The 19,401-nt window shown below is 40.3% G+C and overlaps 1 protein-coding gene across 25 annotated transcripts in view; it reads left to right on the top strand.

The window, feature by feature from the left end:
* Positions 1–19,401, top strand: part of MLIP (muscular LMNA interacting protein) — a 294,647-nt gene that overhangs the window by 161,976 nt on the left and 113,270 nt on the right. For 23 of the 25 annotated variants that reach the window (XM_059880529.1, XM_059880531.1, XM_024983829.2 and 20 more), the window contains one exon: positions 4,407–5,963. The exons of 1 other annotated variant lie outside the window; for it this stretch is intronic. In XM_059880529.1, the coding sequence (XP_059736512.1) occupies positions 4,407–5,963 (1,557 nt within the window). The remainder of the gene's footprint in view (positions 1–4,406; positions 5,964–19,401) is intronic. One more of the 25 variants, XM_059880518.1, reaches the window with a different exon arrangement.

Raw genomic sequence — 19,401 nt, 5'->3', positions numbered from 1 at the left:
AGTGTTCTTGCCTGGAGAATCCCAGGGACGGGGGAGCCTGGTGGGCTGCCATCTATGGGGTCGCACAGAGCTGGACACGACTGAAGTGACTTAGCAGCAGCAGCAGGTCATCTATTGAATACAGTGAGGGTAGTGTTGGGAAAAGGGTTTGTGGAGAGTGTTAACTTTGTTGAAGGCTGTTGTTTAGAACAGGAGAGGAAGCTGAGGTCAAAATATAAGAGAGGGAAAAAAAATCCCAAACAGTCCACACAAAAGGTGAGTGGTACACAGCCCTGCTGAGATTTACAGAGCTTACATTTATGTTGGTGCCCATCCACAGTGCCTTACCAGCGCATGGGTGAACTAGAGACAGGGACCCCCTCTGCCTCACTCAGGAAACGTCTTTCTCACTCTCAGTTGATACCCTCATGCAGGACAAACTCATAAATAAGTGCAGTGGCCCTGCCAATCAACAGGATTATATTAGATTTTTTAAAATAGTGGCTTTAGGTAAACTAGATCTAGGAGCATAAGGACAGTTGGTGGGACTGATTTAAGAATAACAACTTGCCAAGTGGATCTGCAAAAGAACAAGACAGAATGTTGACAGTGCTTGCAAAAGGTTGAGATTAAAAAAGTAATTTTAAAACCTAAAATGCAAACTAGCAGGGGTTGAGGGAGATGAGCCTGGGTCATAAGAGAAGGGCTCTGTTGTGAAGGAACAATCGGTTCATGGTAGGTATGGGGAGGTGTTGATGGCACTATGAATGTCCATCTGTGAGAAGAGGACAGAGCAGTAGGTATGTTGGGAGACCTAGCTGTTATAACGTAAGGACTGCATTTGAGGACACGGGAGAATCAGAAGTTTCTGCCTTGTATGACTGTGTCAGTTGAGGGGAAAGAGTACAACTGTATATATGGACCAACCTGGTTCAAATCTTCGTCGCTATTCAGAACATCAGGCGGCAGCAGATCAGGCACTCTGGCTTGGAGTCTGATGTCTCAGAATCCATGGACACGCTGGGAAAAAACTGAATATACACAGAAGCAGTTAATTTTATTTGTTAATTTTTATTGAAGTATTGTTTATTTACAATGCTGTTAATTTCTACAGTACAACAAAATGATTAAATTATATACACACACACACACACATATATATATATATATATACTTTTGCAAATTCTTTTCCTTTGTGGTTTATCATAGGATACTGAATATAGTCCTCTGTGCTATATAGTTGGCTCTTGTTTATCCATCCTGCATGTAATGCTTTGTACCTGCTAACCCCAGTCTCCCACTCATCTCTCCCCCAAACCTTTCTCCCCTGGCAACCACAAGTCTATTTTCTGTCTCTGAGTCTGTTTCTATTTTGAAGTTAAGTACACTTGTGTCATATTTTAGATTCCACGTGTAAGTGATACCATATGGTATTGTCTTTCTTTTTATGACTTACTTTGCTTAGTATGATAATCTCTAGTTGCATCCATGTTGCTGCAGATGGTGTTATTTCATTCTTTTTTATGGTTGAATAATATTCCATTTCACATATGTATCACGTCTTCTTTATCCATTCATCTGTTGAAGGACATCTAGGTTATTTCCATATGTTGGTTATTGTGAATAGTGTTGAGAAACAGTTAATTTTAGACTTACTAAAATGACAAGGCAGCTCTATTACAGAGATTGGTTGTTCAAATAACTGATAATCTCTATTATGCAGGATCCAAGGGTGGATTTAGGATAAGGATCATCCACCTGATGAGAGCAGAACATTGCAAGCATCCTCTGTTATGGGGATTATTGTGAATGTATTCAGAGCTCAGGATAGTTTTTCTAGGAGAAAGCTTTGGAAATGATTTGGAAGGAAGCGTATGGTGAGGGGGTTTCAAGGAATCAGAAGAGAGCTGGGGATGAGAGAACACGGTCAGCAGTGTTTTTAGAGAAGTTTCTGAAGCAAAGGCATCAAGAAAGGTCAGGTTAGAAGATAAATGGAGGAGAGGACAGAGAACAGGCTTGAGAGAGAAGGAATTAGAGTACATCAGTAACAAACCTAGAGAACAGAACAGAGGGTATTAATGGGAGAGGATGAAGGGGTTGAAATAATTTGCAGGCATCTTAGAGAAGTGTATTATCCCCTGTTAGGGGTTTACGGGTGAGAGGCAAAATAAAAGGCCTATTCTGAGTAAGTTGACTAAATTTTGACAGGTATCCATCCTTTCTTTCTGCATAAAATTATTCATGTCTTTATACCCTCTTTTTTTTTTTTAACTTATTAATAAGAGGAACTCAAGAAATGAATCTTTTTCATTTACATGTTACAAAAGGCATTCTCCTCTCCTGGGAATTTTATAAGAATATGGTACCACATTTTTATTTTAGTATAATTTAGGATAATATAAAATTTGAAAAATATATTGCAAATGCTTATTAGTACATTGATTAGAAAAATATAATAAAAACATTCTTAGACTCTTCAGAATCTTTCTCTTTGAACTTTTCTTAGTTTTTCAGTAATCAAGTTTTAGAATTACTTATATTAGGTAAGATAGGACTTCATGCAATAGAATGTTTGGTAATTAATTAGAAGCCATGGTCTTGAGGAAGTTGGAGAGAAGAGTCTTTTCTTCTGATGAGACCCTCAAAATCACAGTCCTGTGATTTTAACAGGATAATCAGGATGAATTAGTGAGTTTGTTATATAAAATGAAGTTATTTGGAAACATGGCTGAAAAGGTAATGGGATTTTTGTGGCTGTGATTAATTTAAAATTTTTTTATACCAAAAGCTATGGCATAACATAAAAAGAGACTCTACATAGTCTTGAAATTTCTTCATTCCTTCTGTGAGAAGAGATCAATCATTGGAAACAGAGAACTTTCACTTACAACTAATCTTATGAGTTGGTTTTACAAACACTGGATAAGCAGAATTGTTTCTAAGTAGAACTTATGTGAGGAGGTTGTTAAACTTTCTATCTCAATTTTATTGAATTCTGCTTGATTTTCAATTATCCCTGATTTTCACATATTCTGGGTTACATGCCAAAATATTCAAAAATTATTTATGTGGCAAGAATTCTGTGTTGCAAATTTACAAACAAATTTACATATGAAAAGAAAGGAATATTTTGGGTACATTAATTCAGAAACATAAGTTTTGGATGAGTTGTTTGCATTTATCAGTTTTAAATATTTTTAGGACTCAAAGCTCTGATGTGAAAATCTTTGCATTCGGTCTGATGGGCACCTTTTTAACATGTTAAAAAGCAAAATCAAGAAATATCTTTTACTGAGTTTATAAATGAAGCTCTTGCTAAGTTAATTATTATGGTTGTAAGCTTATCTGATATATACTAAATATATATAATATTATATATTATAACATATATAACTTAATAAATATTTATTAATATTTTTGATAACAGATATGTTCTAAATTCTTTGGTACAAATATTTTCCTTTCCCTTATGGACTGAGAGACTCCATTCAATAATTTTGAAAGGAAACTGCTCTTTAAAAGATTTGGCTTTAGAATCATTTATAATTTCAGTACTTGTTTTAAAATACAGGATAATTTAAAAAAATAGCACAAGAATATAGATACCCAGTTACTTTATGGGCTCTCCCTAACCACTTTTGGACATGATTTCTTTATTTTCTTTTTATTTGATGTGGATTGGTGAATTGCATTGTTGCAGGCAGATTGCATTTATAAAGTACTATGCTTATCTATTCATTCCTTCCAGCATAATTCACATCATTTGTTAACTGTTCATTCTGACAAGTAATTAGGGAAAATATTTTTCATAAGCTAAAACTCCATTCCTATTTCACCCTTGGCTTTCATTCTCAATTTATCATTGTATGTTGATGTTGGGTGCTGTATCTTTTGAATTCTGGCCATTATTTTCAGGTTTACAATGTGTAGGAAAAGTCTAAGTTTTTAGAATTTTAAACAAAGTGTGTTAAACTTTTGAAATATTGTAATCATTTTTATCATATTATGGTTTATAGTCTTACAATGGAAGAAAAGCTATTTCCTGTTCCAAAGTGCATTTTGAAATTTATATTAATGATGATTTAAATCTTTTCAAATCACCCAATTCCAAAAGAAGATAGCTCTTTTAGATTTTGTCAATGAATTATTTTCCAAAGGGAGACATGCAAATACAATCTTATATTGATGTGTATTCTGGGGAATAAATGAGATCTAGTGTCTAAGAGTTCACCATTTATTTATATTTTATTTCAAATTCAAAGAAACGCCTCATTAGCAAAATGAGTTTCTTCCATTTGAGGGGAGGTTTAAGGGCTTCCTTTTGTGTAAACGAATAGGACTGTTTGCATAAACGCACGAGTGACAAGAATCCTTTGACAGTTTCACAAATGATGTCCTATGACCCTGTCTATTTCTCTTTCCTCTAGTTAACTTCTCCCACTGCCTCTGAGCAGCTTGCCCGTAAACCACCTGCTTTCTCCTTTGTTTCTCCAACTAATCAGAAAACACCACCTGCCCCAGGCGACCTCGCCAGCGCCTCTGTCTTGGAGGAGTTCCACTCGAGGAGGCTGGATGCCCGTGGGGCCCTGGTGGAAGAAACAACCACGTACTTTCAAACTTCCGCTCACTCTGCACCTTTTTTTGCACCGAAGGGCACGTCCTCGACGTCACAGGTCCCCCAACCCGCTCAGTTATCAGGGTCTCCTTCATCCAGTCCAAGCACAGCACAGCAAAACCCGGGGCAGACTTCTGAAGTCCTCAAGAAGACGGTCACCTCGAACGTCCTTAGTCCCAGAGAGAGTCCGAGAGCCTCTTCTCCTTCACCAGCCTCCGGTGCTTCTCTGAAGTCGAGTGCAGCCTCCTACATCCCCGTGCGCATCGTCACGCACTCGCTCTCGCCGAGTCCCAGAGCTTTCCCCTCCCCTTTCCACGGCTCCTCCTCCACGGTCTGTAGCCAAGCGTCCTCCAGCGGGAGCCTCTCGAGGTCAGGGGTGAAACCCCCGGTGCCCTCCAGGCTTTCCGTCCTCACCGCCATCCTGAAGTCCAGCCCTTCTCACCAAAGGCCCCTCTCCCCGGCCTCCTGTCCCACCTTCTCTCTCAACTCCCTGGCTTCCTCCACGCTCACGCTTGATCAAAAAGTCAAACAAACCCCATCCACACCTAAGAAATCCCTCTCAAGTTGCTCCCTGCGATCAGGGTCTCCAGAGCAAAGGGAAAACCCGGTTTCTGACCTCAGCCAGCCATCCTTCCCCTTTCCTTCTCCCACCAAAGCTGCACCCCCTCCCCAGGCATCGGCCCTTTTTCCCCCAAAACAGGGCGGTAGCAGCTTCGCTTCTGTGATTGTAGAGAAAATGCCATCCCCGACTCTGAAGAGCAGCCCAGTGACTTCCCAGCTGCAAACTGGTACCTCCAGCTCTGTGGGTCTGCCTCCCGTCCCTCCAAGCTTTTCTCCTCTGTCTTCGAAAGGCAGACAGGATGCTGACCCCAGAGGCCCGGGAAAGCCCAGGGATATCTGCTCACATGCCTCTACATCACCTTCCTCCACATTGTCTTCTGTGTCTCCTCCCACTAACCCAAGGGCCATGCTCTCCTCACCAGAGAGACGCTACCATCCGTCCCCAGCTCTTTCAAACCTGATAAACCGATCTAAGAGCGCACAAGCGCCGGTCTCTAGCCAACGGCAGACTCCGTCTACTCCACCCCCAGCCCCTGTCTCCAGCTCCAGCTCTGCCTCTCTTCCCTGTCTGGGGTCCTCTGCTCTCCCCCTGGCTAATCCTCCCACAAAAACACACCAGCTCAGTCCCTCCGCGCTGCACCCAAATCTTTCCCTGCCTTCAAGACTTGGGAAATCCGAAAGCTCTATATCTGACCACAGATCATCTGTCTCAGCTCCATCACCTCCCTTCTGTCTAACAAGAACCAAGGAGCTGAGTTCACCTTGTGCATTGTCCATGTCAGCAGGCCCTGAGAATAAGAAACCCAAGGTATTTCTTTTGCACGTTGCATGGTGCATGCTTCTTTTGAAAATAGAATAATTTTTTTCCAGGGGAAAATCAATGATTATGATATTCATTCTGCTCCTACAAGGAGGTAGTGCAAGAGGATGTAAGACTTGGTGTATTTGAATGTGTGGATGAACTATAATCTGTTTAAAATTGTGCATGTTTCTGAAAACCTCTTTGATTTTGCAAATCCTCTTATGGTAACTTTTTATATCTATGGCCTTAAGGGCATTTTTTTCCCGGGCATAATGAGTTATATTATTGATCCCACAGACGGAATTTAGAGCAGTTAGATGAGATTTGGGAATATGATACATTTATGATTTATTTAATAACATGAACCGTATTATCTACCAAGATATCCTGTACTGATAGAATAGTAGATAGGATTAGTGTAAAATGGAATTTTTTATGTCAAGCCCCAAATGATTGTGAAGTCAATTTGAAAACTTTCTATTTCTTTTGCTGGCATTTATTTATTATTATTAATTTTTTCCCCTTCTACAATGTTGATTTCTTTATTGTTTTCCATAAACCTCAAGCTAAATCAATATGTATTTAGTTATATATTAATATGTATATGGCAAAATAGAATAGAAATTTCCTTTGTATGTGAAAATTATTTGCTTTATTCTAAACACTAAATCGGAGAAGGCAATGGCACCCCACCCCAGTGCTCTTGCCTGGAAAATCCCATGGATGGAGGAGCCTGGTAGGCTGCGGTCCATGGGGTCGCTAATAGTCGGACACGACTGAGCGACTTCACTTTCACTTTTCACTTTCATGCATTGGAGAAGGAAATGGCAACCCACTCCAGTGTTCTTGCCTGGAGAATCCCAGGGATGGGGGAGCCTGGTGGGCTGCCATCTCTGGAGTCACACAGAGTCGGACACGACTGAAGTGACTTAGCATAGCAAACACTAAATACCTAGTGATTATAAAATACAGAAAGAGTGGACAGGCTGGGTATAGGGAAATAGAATTAAGAGAGGAGAAATATTGACTTTTAAATCCTCCGACATAACCTGTTGAACAAGGATGTGGATCAGCATCTATTTTAATATGAGAAGGGAAACATTTGAAGGAGTTACCCATAGCATTCATGGTTCATTTGTTCTGGAAGAAGGCACCTCTGCCCTAGAATGGCACCTCTACCAGCTTCCCAGCTGTTCCCATGTAGCTTAGGATGTGGAGTTTATCTGTGGTTAGATAGAAAGCTTAGAATCCAGTCATTATTATACATGTGAAATAAAATTATGAAAGTGCCTGTATTTAGAAAGGGATTGGGATTTTCAGTTCAGTGTGTTGAAATAACGCCATTAGAGCATCCAGGTTGATTCCATGGAGATTGTGTTCAATTCTATCTCTGTTGGGGTGGTGAACTAATCATGGAAAAGATCAAAGAGCCACATGATCTTATATTAACAAGATCTTAACCTATTAAGGTTACAATATGATTCACCTTAAAAAGCATGCATGAGGCATCTACTGTATGCCCACCGCTATGCTAGCTTTTTAGAGGATGTGTGTTTTATTTTTAAGGAAGAGATAATCCTTTGTCTTAAAAAACAAATTTTATGTAGCAGAAAAGCATACATGTATATGAGTTTCCCAGGTGGCATTAGTGGTAAAGAACCCTCCTGCCAATGCAGGAAACAGACGCGGGTTATATCCCTGGGTCAGAAGACCCCCGGAGAAGGAAATGACAACCCAGTCCAGTATTCTTGCCTGGAGAATTCCATGGACAGAGGAGCCTGGTAGGGTACAGTCCATAGGATCACAAAGGGCTAGATACAACTGAAGCGACTTAGCATGCATGCAAGCATACATATATATACATAATGTGGAGAAGCTGTAGAGACTTAGTAAATTTACAGTAAACCTAGAAAACAAGGACAAGGCAATATTAACAGTATAATACAGATTATGTATAAAATTATAAAAGTTCACTGAATTCAGAGAATATTATTATGGGATATGGTTAGTGAGGTACATTGTCATAAATGTTGGAAGATTTATGTTCCAATGTTTAGGATTTAGCTTAATGAAGAGGAAAGCAGTTGGCATTTCAGAAATGTTAAACAACCTGACCAAATATACAGAAGATGGTCCCAGATGAATGTATGTGGACACATAAGAATACTGGTCTTATCATCAACTAGTGATAATACCAATGATAATTACAGAAACAGAGATCAAATACTCTCTGTGAATCATGAACCATCACAGTAGTTACACAAAGCAGTTAAAATTTAATTAGAAGAGACTATGTCTGTTATTTTTGTTATGACTGTGTAAGATTGGCCGTATTATTTTCTCCATTCTCTGTACTAAGAAACTGTTGTTCAATGAATAGCTTGCTCAGGTAATGTTTCTTATGCTGACTGAGATGACGTTTATATTAATTGAAGTCTACGGAATCTTGAAGCCATTTTTTTAAAAACTGAGATTTATTGCAACAAAGCAGTAACTCATATACATTATAATTTTAGCCTGATTTATTAATTCTTAGGAAGGAAATCATCATTATGAGATGATGATTAGAATGATCAATTGATATAATGTTTGGATCATTTTAAAATATATTTTTCCAGATTATGAAGTCCTTCTATTTTAAAAAGCAAATGAGATGGAAAAAATCTTTTACCCTAATTCTAAATTTGAAAAAGTGGTTTATTTGGAGTAAATGAGCTGGTGGTTATTTTTTCAATACATATATGTTATTATGGAATTCACTTGTGATGTATTAAAAAAAAAACCTGGTGATTTAAACATTACCTTTTCCTGAATTTATTGACAATGATCTCTTATACCACACTGCATTATACTTAAATTATTCTTTACCTTTGTGAAAAGTAGTTTTACTCCACTGGCTTCTTTAGAGAGTTTCTGTTAATGGCACCCCACTCCAGTACTTTTGCCTGGAAAATCCCATGGACAGAGGAGCCTGGTAGGCTGCAGTCCATGGGGTCCCTAGGAGTCAGACAGAACTGAGTGACTTCACTTTCACTTTTCACTTTCATGCATTGGAGAAGGAAATGGCAACCCACTCCAGTGTTCTTGCCTGGAGAATCCCAGGGATGGGGGAGCCTGGTGGGCTGCCGTCTCTGGGGTCGCACAGAGTTGGACACGACTGAAGTGACTTAGCAGCTGCTTTGTTTATGTTTTGCCCTGTTTTTGAAGAGTTGGAAGAGGATGAGCCTGAAGGGAGTTCTGATAAAATCTTTTTGTCCTAAAATCAAGTTTTTCGATGACCTTTTCCTCCACAGCTCACTTACTACTCCCAGTATTGAAGAATTCTTGGCATTTGCTTTATTTATTCCTGTTTAGTTTCTTTATTTCCAAGTTCATATAATTCAAGCTTATAGAAATGCATGATAAAATTTGATGAACTGTATTAAAATATGAAGAGTGGTTATAATTTATCCATTTTTATCTGTTTCTTTGAACAGAAAAATATTTCATATAATGGATAAAATTTATAATAACTTCTGATAAATTAGTTTCTCTTGAATAATACTCTTCTTTATCATATTTATTTCCTCCTTTTTTTTTTTTGCTATTATCTTTCTAGGTAAAAATCAGCCCGTGTGTGTGTGTGTGTGTGTGTATATATATATGTGTGTATATATATATATATGTATATATATCGGAGAAGGCAATGGCACCCCACTCCAGTACTCTTGCCTGGAAAATCCCATGGACAGAGAAGCCTTGTAGGCTTCAGTCCATGGGGTCGCTAAGAGTCGGACACGACTGAGCGACTTCACTTTCACTTTTCACTTTCGTGCATTGGAGAAGGAAATGGCAACCCACTCCAGTGTTCTTGCCTGGAGAATCCCAGGGACGAGGGTGCCTGGTGGGCTACCGTCTATGGGGTCACACAGAGTCGGACACGACTGAAGTGACTTAGCATAGCATAGCATATGTATGTATATACATATATATATATGAAAGAAAGTAAAGTGAAGTTGCTCAGTTGTGTCCGACTCTTTGCGACCGTATGGTCTGTAGCCTACCATTCCCCTCCATCCGTGGGGATTCTCCAGGCAAGAATACTGGAGTGGGTTGCCATGTTCTTCTCCAGGGGATCTTCCCAACCCAGGGATCGAACCTGGGTATCCTGCATTGCAGGCAGACTCATTACCGTCTGAGCCACCAGGGAATCCCTATATATATAAATAGATCAGGTCAGATCAGTCGCTCAGTCATGTCCGACTCTTTGCGACCCCATGAATCGCAGCACGCCAGGCATCCCTGTCCATCACCAACTCCCAGAGTTCACTGAGACTCACGTCCATCGAGTCAGTGATGCCATCCAGCCATCTCATTCTCTGTCGTCCCCTTCTTCTCCTGCCCCCAATCCCTCCCAGCATCAGAGTCTTTTCCAATGAGTCAACTCTTCACATGAGGTGGCCAAAGTACTGGAGTTTCAGCTTTAGCATCATTCCTTCCAAAGAAATCCCAGGGCTGATCTCCTTCAGAATGGACTGGTTGGATCTCCTTGCAGTCCAAGGGACTAAGAGTCTTCTCCAACACCGCAGTTCAAAAGCATCAATTCTTCGGCACTCAGCCTTCTTCACAGTCCAGCTCTCACATCCATACATGACCACAGGAAAAACCATAGCCTTGCCTAGACGAACATTTGTTAGCAAAGTAATGTCTTTGCTTTTGAATATGCTATCTAGGTTGGTCATAACTTTCCTTCCAAGGAGTAATATATAAACTTGAGTATAAAAAGTTCTTTAAAATGAACACTGATGGATACTGGAAGAGATAAAGCTTACCCCAATTCTCAGTTTCTTTTGATGTTTGACTAGCTTTGCTTAAATTGCTAAGATTATTTTATAGATTGATAGGAGGAAATAGACAAAAGCTTCAGGATATCAAATAATTTCTGTGTTTTTTGGAGTTTATTATCTCTCTCTTTCCACTGTGGTTCTAACCTGAGCACAGAACGCTCTTTGAAGTCAAAGAGTTTCAGATTTAAATCAGCTTCCCTCAGTGCCAGATCCCAAGAGGAGAGTGGTCCTATAATATGGAAGACGATCAAATTAAAATATCAGTGCCTAGAAGGTATTAGTTCCAAGTCTGGGCTGTATTCTTCTTTGATATGAAAATAAAATGGAACGGCTGGATAATGCTGAGCTAAATTCAGGGGTAAGACATGTTTGATATTTCTTTCTCATAGAACCTGAAGGTTCTGAGTCTATATAATGTAATGGCTATATTTTAATTTCGGATGTGGTTGAAAATACTACTTTACATTATAATCATGGCCCTAGACAGGATGGGTGTCTCCTTAAATGTTGTTCCCACGGCTCTTTGATCAACATGTGTATTGTTGGAGACCTTGCTTTTCGCCTTGGGAAAGCCTGAATATCAGAAAGCTAATACACAGAGTTGTATTTGGGCTTCTAATATATTTGCCTTCACTTATAAAATAGTTTCTATTTTTCTCCTAGTGGGTTATCCTGGCATTCCATATGGAAATTTGGGATGGTCATTATATCAAAAACTCATTCATTTTGCCCCTCACTGATGATGGTCCACAGCTCTGTGAGGGTCCAGTGGTGTGGCTGCCCTGGCCTGAATGCTCTCTGGGCACATAGCTTATTTAGATAATCATTTGGGAGCTTTTTGATATTTCCTGAACTTTTATAGCTGATGTTTCATTTATAAACTCTCATTCCTTTGAGGCATCATAATATTTCCAAATATATCACACTGGAAACTTGGTGGTAAACTTCCATGCGACTTTCTCCATTTCTGCTGATCCTCATGTAATCTGGGAAACAAACAATATGAAATGTACCTCCATGAGGAAAAATGGTTAATCTGGGTTCAAAACAAATCACTCATTCCTACAGTCAGTATGTATCACGTGCTTATTATGTATACCTTTCAAAGTTGTGAAGATGTTGAACCAACATTGCACTAAATGCCTGCTGGAAGAACATTTACAATCTACGGGGAGAGAGAAATGACCCTGCTCTTCAATGAGTATATTTTCTTGTCTATGAGAAGATCATAAGTGGTATGGAGAAAAGTCTATCAGGGCAAGAGGTGGTGGTTTTCATAAATTTATATTGGGTGATGCAGATAGGTTTCTTTGAGCGGGCGACATCTGTGGACGTGATGCTTCTTGAGAGAATGTAGTCAGGAAAAATTCCTAAGGCCACAGACCACGGGGCTGGTACAAAGAACAGATAGGGAGCCAGTGTGGCAAAAGTAGAGTGAGTAGGGGAAGCTGAGGCTGTCAGAGGGAGATGTAACTGGGAGAGCTTGGTCCTATGAGGACTTGTGGACCATTTCTAAGTTTTCAATATATTTTAATTTGTTTTTACTGATGCATAGTTGATTTACAATATTGTGTTAGTTTCAGATGTACAACAAAGTGATTCAGTACATGTATACACATACGGTGTTTTCCAGATTCTCTTCCCTTATAGATTATCATAAGATGTTTAGCACAATTCAGTTCAGTTCAGTTCAGGCACTCAGTCGTGTCCGACTCTTTGTGACCCCATGAACCACAGCACATCAGGCCTCTTTGTCCATCACCAATTCCCGGAGTCTACCCAAACTCATGTCCATTGAGTCAGTGATGCCATCCAACCATCTCATCCTCTGTCGTCCCCTTATCCTCCTGCCTTCAATCTTTCCCAGCATCAGGGTCTTTTCAAATGAGTTAGCTCTTCGCATCACGTGGCCAAAATATTGGAATTTCAGCTTCAAAATCAGTCCTTCCAATTTCCTTTAGGATGGACTGGTTGGATCTCCTTGCAATCCAAGGGACTCTCAAGAGTCTTCTCCAACACCACAGTTCAAAAGCATCAATTCCACACTCAGCTTTCTTCACAGTCCAACTCTCACATCCATACATGACTACTGCAAAAACCATAGCCTTGACTAGACGGACCTTTGTCGACAAAGTAATGTCTCTGCTTTTTAATATGCTGTCTAGCTTGGTCATAACTTTCCTTCCAAGGAGTAAGCATCTTTTAATTTCCTGGCTGCAATCACCATCTGCAGTGATTTTGGAGCCCAGAAAAATAAAGTAGGCCACTGTTTCCACTGTTTCCCCATCTATTTCCCGTGAAGTGATGGGTCCAGATGCCATGATCTTAGTTTTCTGAATGTTGAGCTTTAAGTCAACTTTTTCACTCTCCTCTTTCACTTTCATCAAGAGGCTTTTTAGTTCTTTCACTTTCTACCATAAGGGTGTTGTCATCTGCATATCTGAGGTTACTGATATTTCTCCCAGCAATCTTGATTCCAGCTTGCACTTCATCCAGCCCAGCGTTTCTCATGATGTACTCTGCATAGAAGTTAAATAAGCAGGGTGACAACATACAGCCTTGACATACTCCTTTTCCTATTTGGAACCAGTCTGTTGTTCCATGTCCAGTTCTAACTGTTGCTTCTTGACCTGCATATAGGTTTCTCAAGAGGCAGGTCAGGTGGTCTGGTATTCCCATCTCTTGAAGAATTTTCCACAGTTTATTGTGATCCACACAGTCAAAGGCTTTGGCATAGTCAATAAAGCAGAAATAGATCTTTTTCTGGAACTCTCTTTCTTTTTTGATGATCCAGCTGATGTTGGCAATTTGATCTCTGGTTCCTCTGCCTTTTCTAAATCCAGCTTGAACATCTGGAAGTTCATGGTTCACATATTGCTGAAGCCTGGCTTGGAGAATTTTGAGCATTACTTTACTAGTGTGTGAGATGAGTGCAATGGTGTGAGTTTGAGCATTCTTTGGCATTGCCTTTCTTTGGGATTGGAATGAAAACTGACCTTTTCCAGTCCTGTGGCCACTGTTGAGTTTTCCAAATTTGCTGACATATTGAGTTCAGCACTTTCACAGCATCATCTTTTAGGATTTGAAATAGCTCAACTGGAATTCCATCACCTCCACTAGCTTTGTTCATAGTGATACTTCCTAAGACCCACTTGACTTCACATTCCAGGATGTCTGGCTCTAGGTGAGTGATCACACCGTTGTGATTATCTGGGTCATGAAGATCTTTTTTGTATAGTTCTTCTATGCATTCTTGCCACCTCTTCTCAATATCTTCTGCTTCTGTTAGGTCCATACCATTTCTGTCCTTTATTGAGCCCCTCTTTGCATGAAATGTTCCCTTGGTATCTCTAATTTTCTTGAAGAGATCTCTAGTCTTTCCTGTTCTATTGTTTCCCTCTATTTCTTTGCACTGATCGTTGAGGAAGGGCTTTCTTATCTGTCCTTGCTATTCTTTGTAACTCTGCTTTCAGATGGGTATATCTTTCCTTTTCTCCTTTGCTTTTGGCTTCTTTTCTTTCACAGCTATTTGTAAGGCCTCCTCAGACAGCCATTTTGCTTTTTTTGCATTTTGTTTTCTTGGGGATGATCTTGATCCCTGTATCCTGTACAATGTCATGAACCTCCGTCCATAGATCATCAGGCACTCTGTCTATCAGATCTAGTCTCTTAACTCTATTTCTCACTTCCACTATATAATCATAAGGAATTTGATTTAGGTCATACCTGAATGGTCTAGTGGTTTCCCCTATTTTCTTCAGTTTAAGTCTGAATTTGGCAATAAGTTCATGATCTGAGCCACAGTCAGCTCCTGGTCTTGTTTTTGCTGACTGTATAGAGCTTCTCCATTTTTGGCTGCAAAGAATATAATCAATCTGATTTTGGTGTTGACCATCTGGTGATGTCCATGTGTAGAGTCATCTCTTGTGTTGTTGGAAGAGGGTGTTTGCTATGACCACTGTGTTTTCTTGGAAAAACTCTATTAGATTTGCCCTGCTTCATTCTGTATCCAAGGCCAAATTTGCCTGTTACTGCAGGTTTTTCTTGACTTTCTACTTTTGCATTCCAATCCCCTATAATGAAAAGGACATCGTTTTTGGGTGTTAGTTCTAGAAGATCTTGTAGGTCTTCATAGAGCCGTTCAACTTCAGCTTCTTCAGTGTTACTGATTGGGGCATAGACTTGGATTACTGTGATACTGAATGGTTTGCCTTGGAAACGAACAGAGATCATTCTGTTGTTTTCGAGATTGCATCCAAGTACTGCATTTTGGACTCTTTGCTATGCTAAATCGTTGATGTTTAACTTGAGTAAGTCAGGAAACCACTGGAATGTTTTATATTTTAAATTTATTTAATTTTTCCTGGAGTGTAGTTGCTTTACAAAGTTGTGTTAGTGTCTACTGTACAGCAGGGGGAATCAGCTACGCATAGACATATTGCTGTTGCTGTTTAGGCACTGAGTGAAGTCTGACCCTTCTCGACCCCGTGGCCTATAGCCCGCACAAGGTTCCTCTGTCCGTGGGATTTCCCAGGCAAGGATACTGGAGAGGGTCATCATTTTCTTCTCCAGGGGATCTTCCTGGCTCAGGGACACAACCCACGTCTTCTGCATTGCAGGCAGATTCTTTACCACTGAGCCGCCTGGGAAGTCACACATATACATGTATAACCCCCTTCTTTTTGATTCCCTTCCCATTGAAGTCACCACATAGCACTGAGTCGAGTTCCCTATGCTATACAATAGGTTCTCATTAGTTAGTTTTGTATCCTATACCTATCAATAGTGTATATATACGTCAATCCCAATCTCCCAATTCATCCCACCCCCCTTCCCCACTTGGTATCCATATATTTGTTTTCTATGTCTGTCTCTATCTCTGCTTTGCAAATAAGATCATCTGTACCATTTTTCTAGATTCCACTTATACATTTTAATATATTTAATATAAAAAGTGTTTGTCTTTCTCTTTGTGACTTACTTCACTCCGTGTATCAGTCTCTAGGTCCATCCACATCTCTACAAATGACCCAGTTTCATTCATTTGACACAATTCAATCTATCTGGCTGCTGTGCTGTGACCGTTAGAGGGTGAGAGGGAAAATGGAAGACCTTAGGAAGCTGTTGCAACCACCTGGGGGTGGGGGAGTGATGGACGGTGGTGGCTTTGGTGGCAGTGAAGGAGAAGATAATATTTCTGGGTATATTTTGTAGGTAGATTAGCAAACATTCAGCCATGGTCAAAGCCAGCTGTATGTAAAATGTCATTAAAATAGCTGATACTAGACATGGGTATCTTTTTGTTTCCTTTTTGTCTTTTCGTCTCACTGTCTTTTCCTCCACCTCCTCCACCTTGGCACCTTTCTGGGGATTCTAGGTTTTCACGATTGTCACATCCCTGCTATCTCAGAACTAACCAATTCTGTATCCCATTCTTTTGCTTCTCTTCAGCTAGCTTTTCCAAACTCATCTTGGGAAGGATTCACACTCAAGTGACAATGATTGACCAAAGCCCTAGTTTCTTACTCCTCAGGGAGTTTTGCATTTTTACTAAGGGATGATTGTGCAATTTAACTCAAAGAGACTTTTCTAAGACTTGAACAGCAGATGAGGAATTAAAAAATTTTTTTATACCTCCTGAATCTTATTGTAATTTTTAATGAAATGTTTCAATTTAAGTCAACAAATATTTGCTGAACATTTGTTCTTTGCCAGCTTGGTACTAGGTGTTGGAAATAATATAAAATCTCTCCTCTAAATGACCTATGAGGCTAATATGGATGGCAGAATCTTGTAATGCAATGAAATAAATGCTATACACTTGCTAGAAACACACAAAAATAAATCGGCCATGGAGAAGGGACCTGGGAAGAACTGTCCGGGGAACTTCTCCTAGTAGCTTGCAGCCTCTCTGCCTGGCCGTTATCTACAGCCAGCCTGCTCTGCCCACAGCACTTCAGTTATCAGGCTCAGTGTGGACCTTGTGTTCTGCCAGTGATTCAGATGTAAGGGACATGTCTGGGCAGCCTCCTCCTGTGAATTGGATCAGGATTGGCTTGAGCTTTCGTCTCAGGGAGACGCTAACTAGGGCAGTGTAAACAGGGTCCCTGAGGAGCAGGAAGCAGACATTTGGAGTGATGCTCTCAGCCATGAGATGCATGCTTCTAGACAGAGAAGCTGACTGTACTGAAAGTGTAACCATAAGTTCAAATCCCTGATTCTCAAGGCAAGTAGCACAGTTTGTTCTGAGGTCACATAGCTCTTTATTACTAGAGCCTGTGGTGAATTTAACGTGTCAGTGATGGGGGGTGCGGGCTTCCCTGGTGGCTCAGACAGTAAAGAATCTGCCTACAGTGCAGGAGACCTGGGTTCAATCCCTGGGTCAGGAACATCCACTGGAGAAGGGAATGGCTACCCACTCCAGTATTCTAGCCTGGGAAAGCTCACGGACCGAAGAGCCTGGTGGGCTACAGTCCATAGGGTCCACAGAGTTGGGCACAGCTGAGTGACTGACACTTTTACCTGGGCTTCCCAGGTGGCGCTAGTGGTAAAGAACCTGCCTGCTAATGCAGGAGGTGTAAGAGACACAGGTTCGGTCTCTGGGTTGGGAAGATTCGTTGGAGGAGGGCGTGGCAATCCACTCCAGTATTCTTGCCTGGAGAATCCCATGGACACAAGAACCTGGCAGGTTACAATCCATAGGGTCGCACAAACTCGGACACAGCTGAAGTGACTTAGCACACACACACGCACACACAATGAAGGGGTGATGGTAACAACAGTGGTGGGAAATATTTTCTGAAGGGGAAGGGTGCTCTTGCTATCCTCATCTTCACACCCAGGATTTATGTTGCAATATCTAGCATTGCCTCTAAATAGAATTAGCTCTGATAAACTTGTTTACAAAATACCAGTTCTTTTTTTAAACCTAAACTTTGCCCTGCACCTGTCATGTAGTAGATATTTAAGAAATATTTATTGAATGATGGCTGAAAGCATAGATTGTAAATTGAAGAGATATAATAGTTATCATTGAATTTTTTTTGCTGGATTCAAAGTCAGCCTAGTTGGTTCTACCTTATATGATTTGTTAATGGTGATTCCAGTCTGTAATATTACAGCCTATTATTATTATTTGAGTTATAATAACAGTGATTGGAGTGATTTGTAATTTTAAACCAAAGAAGAGAACTCAATATATTTGATTTAATACCTGGAAGCCTTGAAATGCTGAAAAAGAAATATGTTCCAAATTAGAATATTGTTAAGAAAACACAGAGGAAATATAGTGAACGTAAAAGGCATCTCTTATGGCAATAAGAGTCAGTGATGCTATCTAACCATCTCATCTGTTGCTGCCCCCTTCTCCTTTTGCCTTTGATCTTTCCCAGAATCAGGGTCTTTTCAAAAGTGTTGGCTCTTCTCAACAGGTGGCCAAAGTATTGGAGCTTCAACTTCAGCATCAGTCCTTACAATGAATATTCAAGACTTAATTCCTTTAGGATTGACTGGTTTGATTTCCTTGGAGTCCAAGGGACAATCAAGAGTCTTCTTCAGCACCACAGTTCAAAAGCTTCAATTCTTCTGTGCTCAGCCTTCTTTATGGCCCAACTCTCACAATCTGTACATGACTACTAGAAAAGCCGTAGCTTTGACTAGATGCACCTTTGTTGGCAAAATGATGTCTCTGCTTTTTAATATGCTCTCTAGGTTTGTCATACCTTTTCTTCCAAGGAGCCAGCGTCTTTTAATTTCATAGCTGCACTCACCATTTGCAGTGATTTTTGGGTCCAAGAAAATAAAATTGGTCACTGTTTCCACCTTTTCCCAATATATTTGCCATGCAGTGATTGGACCAGATGCCATTAGTTTTCTTAATGTTGAGTTTCAAGCCAGCTTTTTCACTCTTCTCTTTCACCTTCATTAAGAGGCTCTTTAGTTTATCTTCACTTTCTGCCATTCAGTTCAGTTCAGTTCAGTTGCTTAGTCGTGTGAGATTCTTTGCAACCCCATGGACTGAGCACGCCAGGCTTTCCTATCCATCATCAACTCCCGGAGCTTGCTCAAACTCATGTCCATCGAGTCAGTGATGCCAACCAACCATTTCATCCTCTGTCGTCCCCTTATCCTCCCACCTTCAATCCTTCCTAGCCTCAGAGTCTTTTCTAATGAGTCAGTTCTTCGTATCAGGTGGCCAAAGTATTGAAGTTTCAGCTTCAACATCAGTACTTCCAATGAATATTCAGGACTGATCTCCTTTAGGATGGACTGGTTGGATCTTCTTGCAATCCAAGACACTCTCAAGAGTCTTCTCCAACATCACGGTTCAAAAGCATCAATTCTTCAGTGCTCAGCTTTCTTTATAGTCCAACTCTCATCCATATATGTCTACTGGAAAAACTATAGCCTTGACTAGACAGACCTTTGTTGGCAAAGTAATGTCTCTGCTTTTTAATACGCTGTCTAGCTTGGTCATAGCTTTTCTTCCACGGAACAAACATCTTTTAATTTCACGGCTTCAGTCACCACTTGCAGTGATTTTGGAACCCAAGAAAATAAAGTCTGTCATTGTTTCCACTGCTTCCCCATCTATTTGCCATGAAGTGATGGGACCAGAT

The sequence above is a fragment of the Bos taurus genome, chromosome 23 (genome assembly GCF_002263795.3).
Source record: "Bos taurus isolate L1 Dominette 01449 registration number 42190680 breed Hereford chromosome 23, ARS-UCD2.0, whole genome shotgun sequence".
NCBI lineage: Eukaryota > Metazoa > Chordata > Mammalia > Artiodactyla > Bovidae > Bos > Bos taurus.
This window is presented reverse-complemented; position numbering and strand designations above follow the sequence as displayed.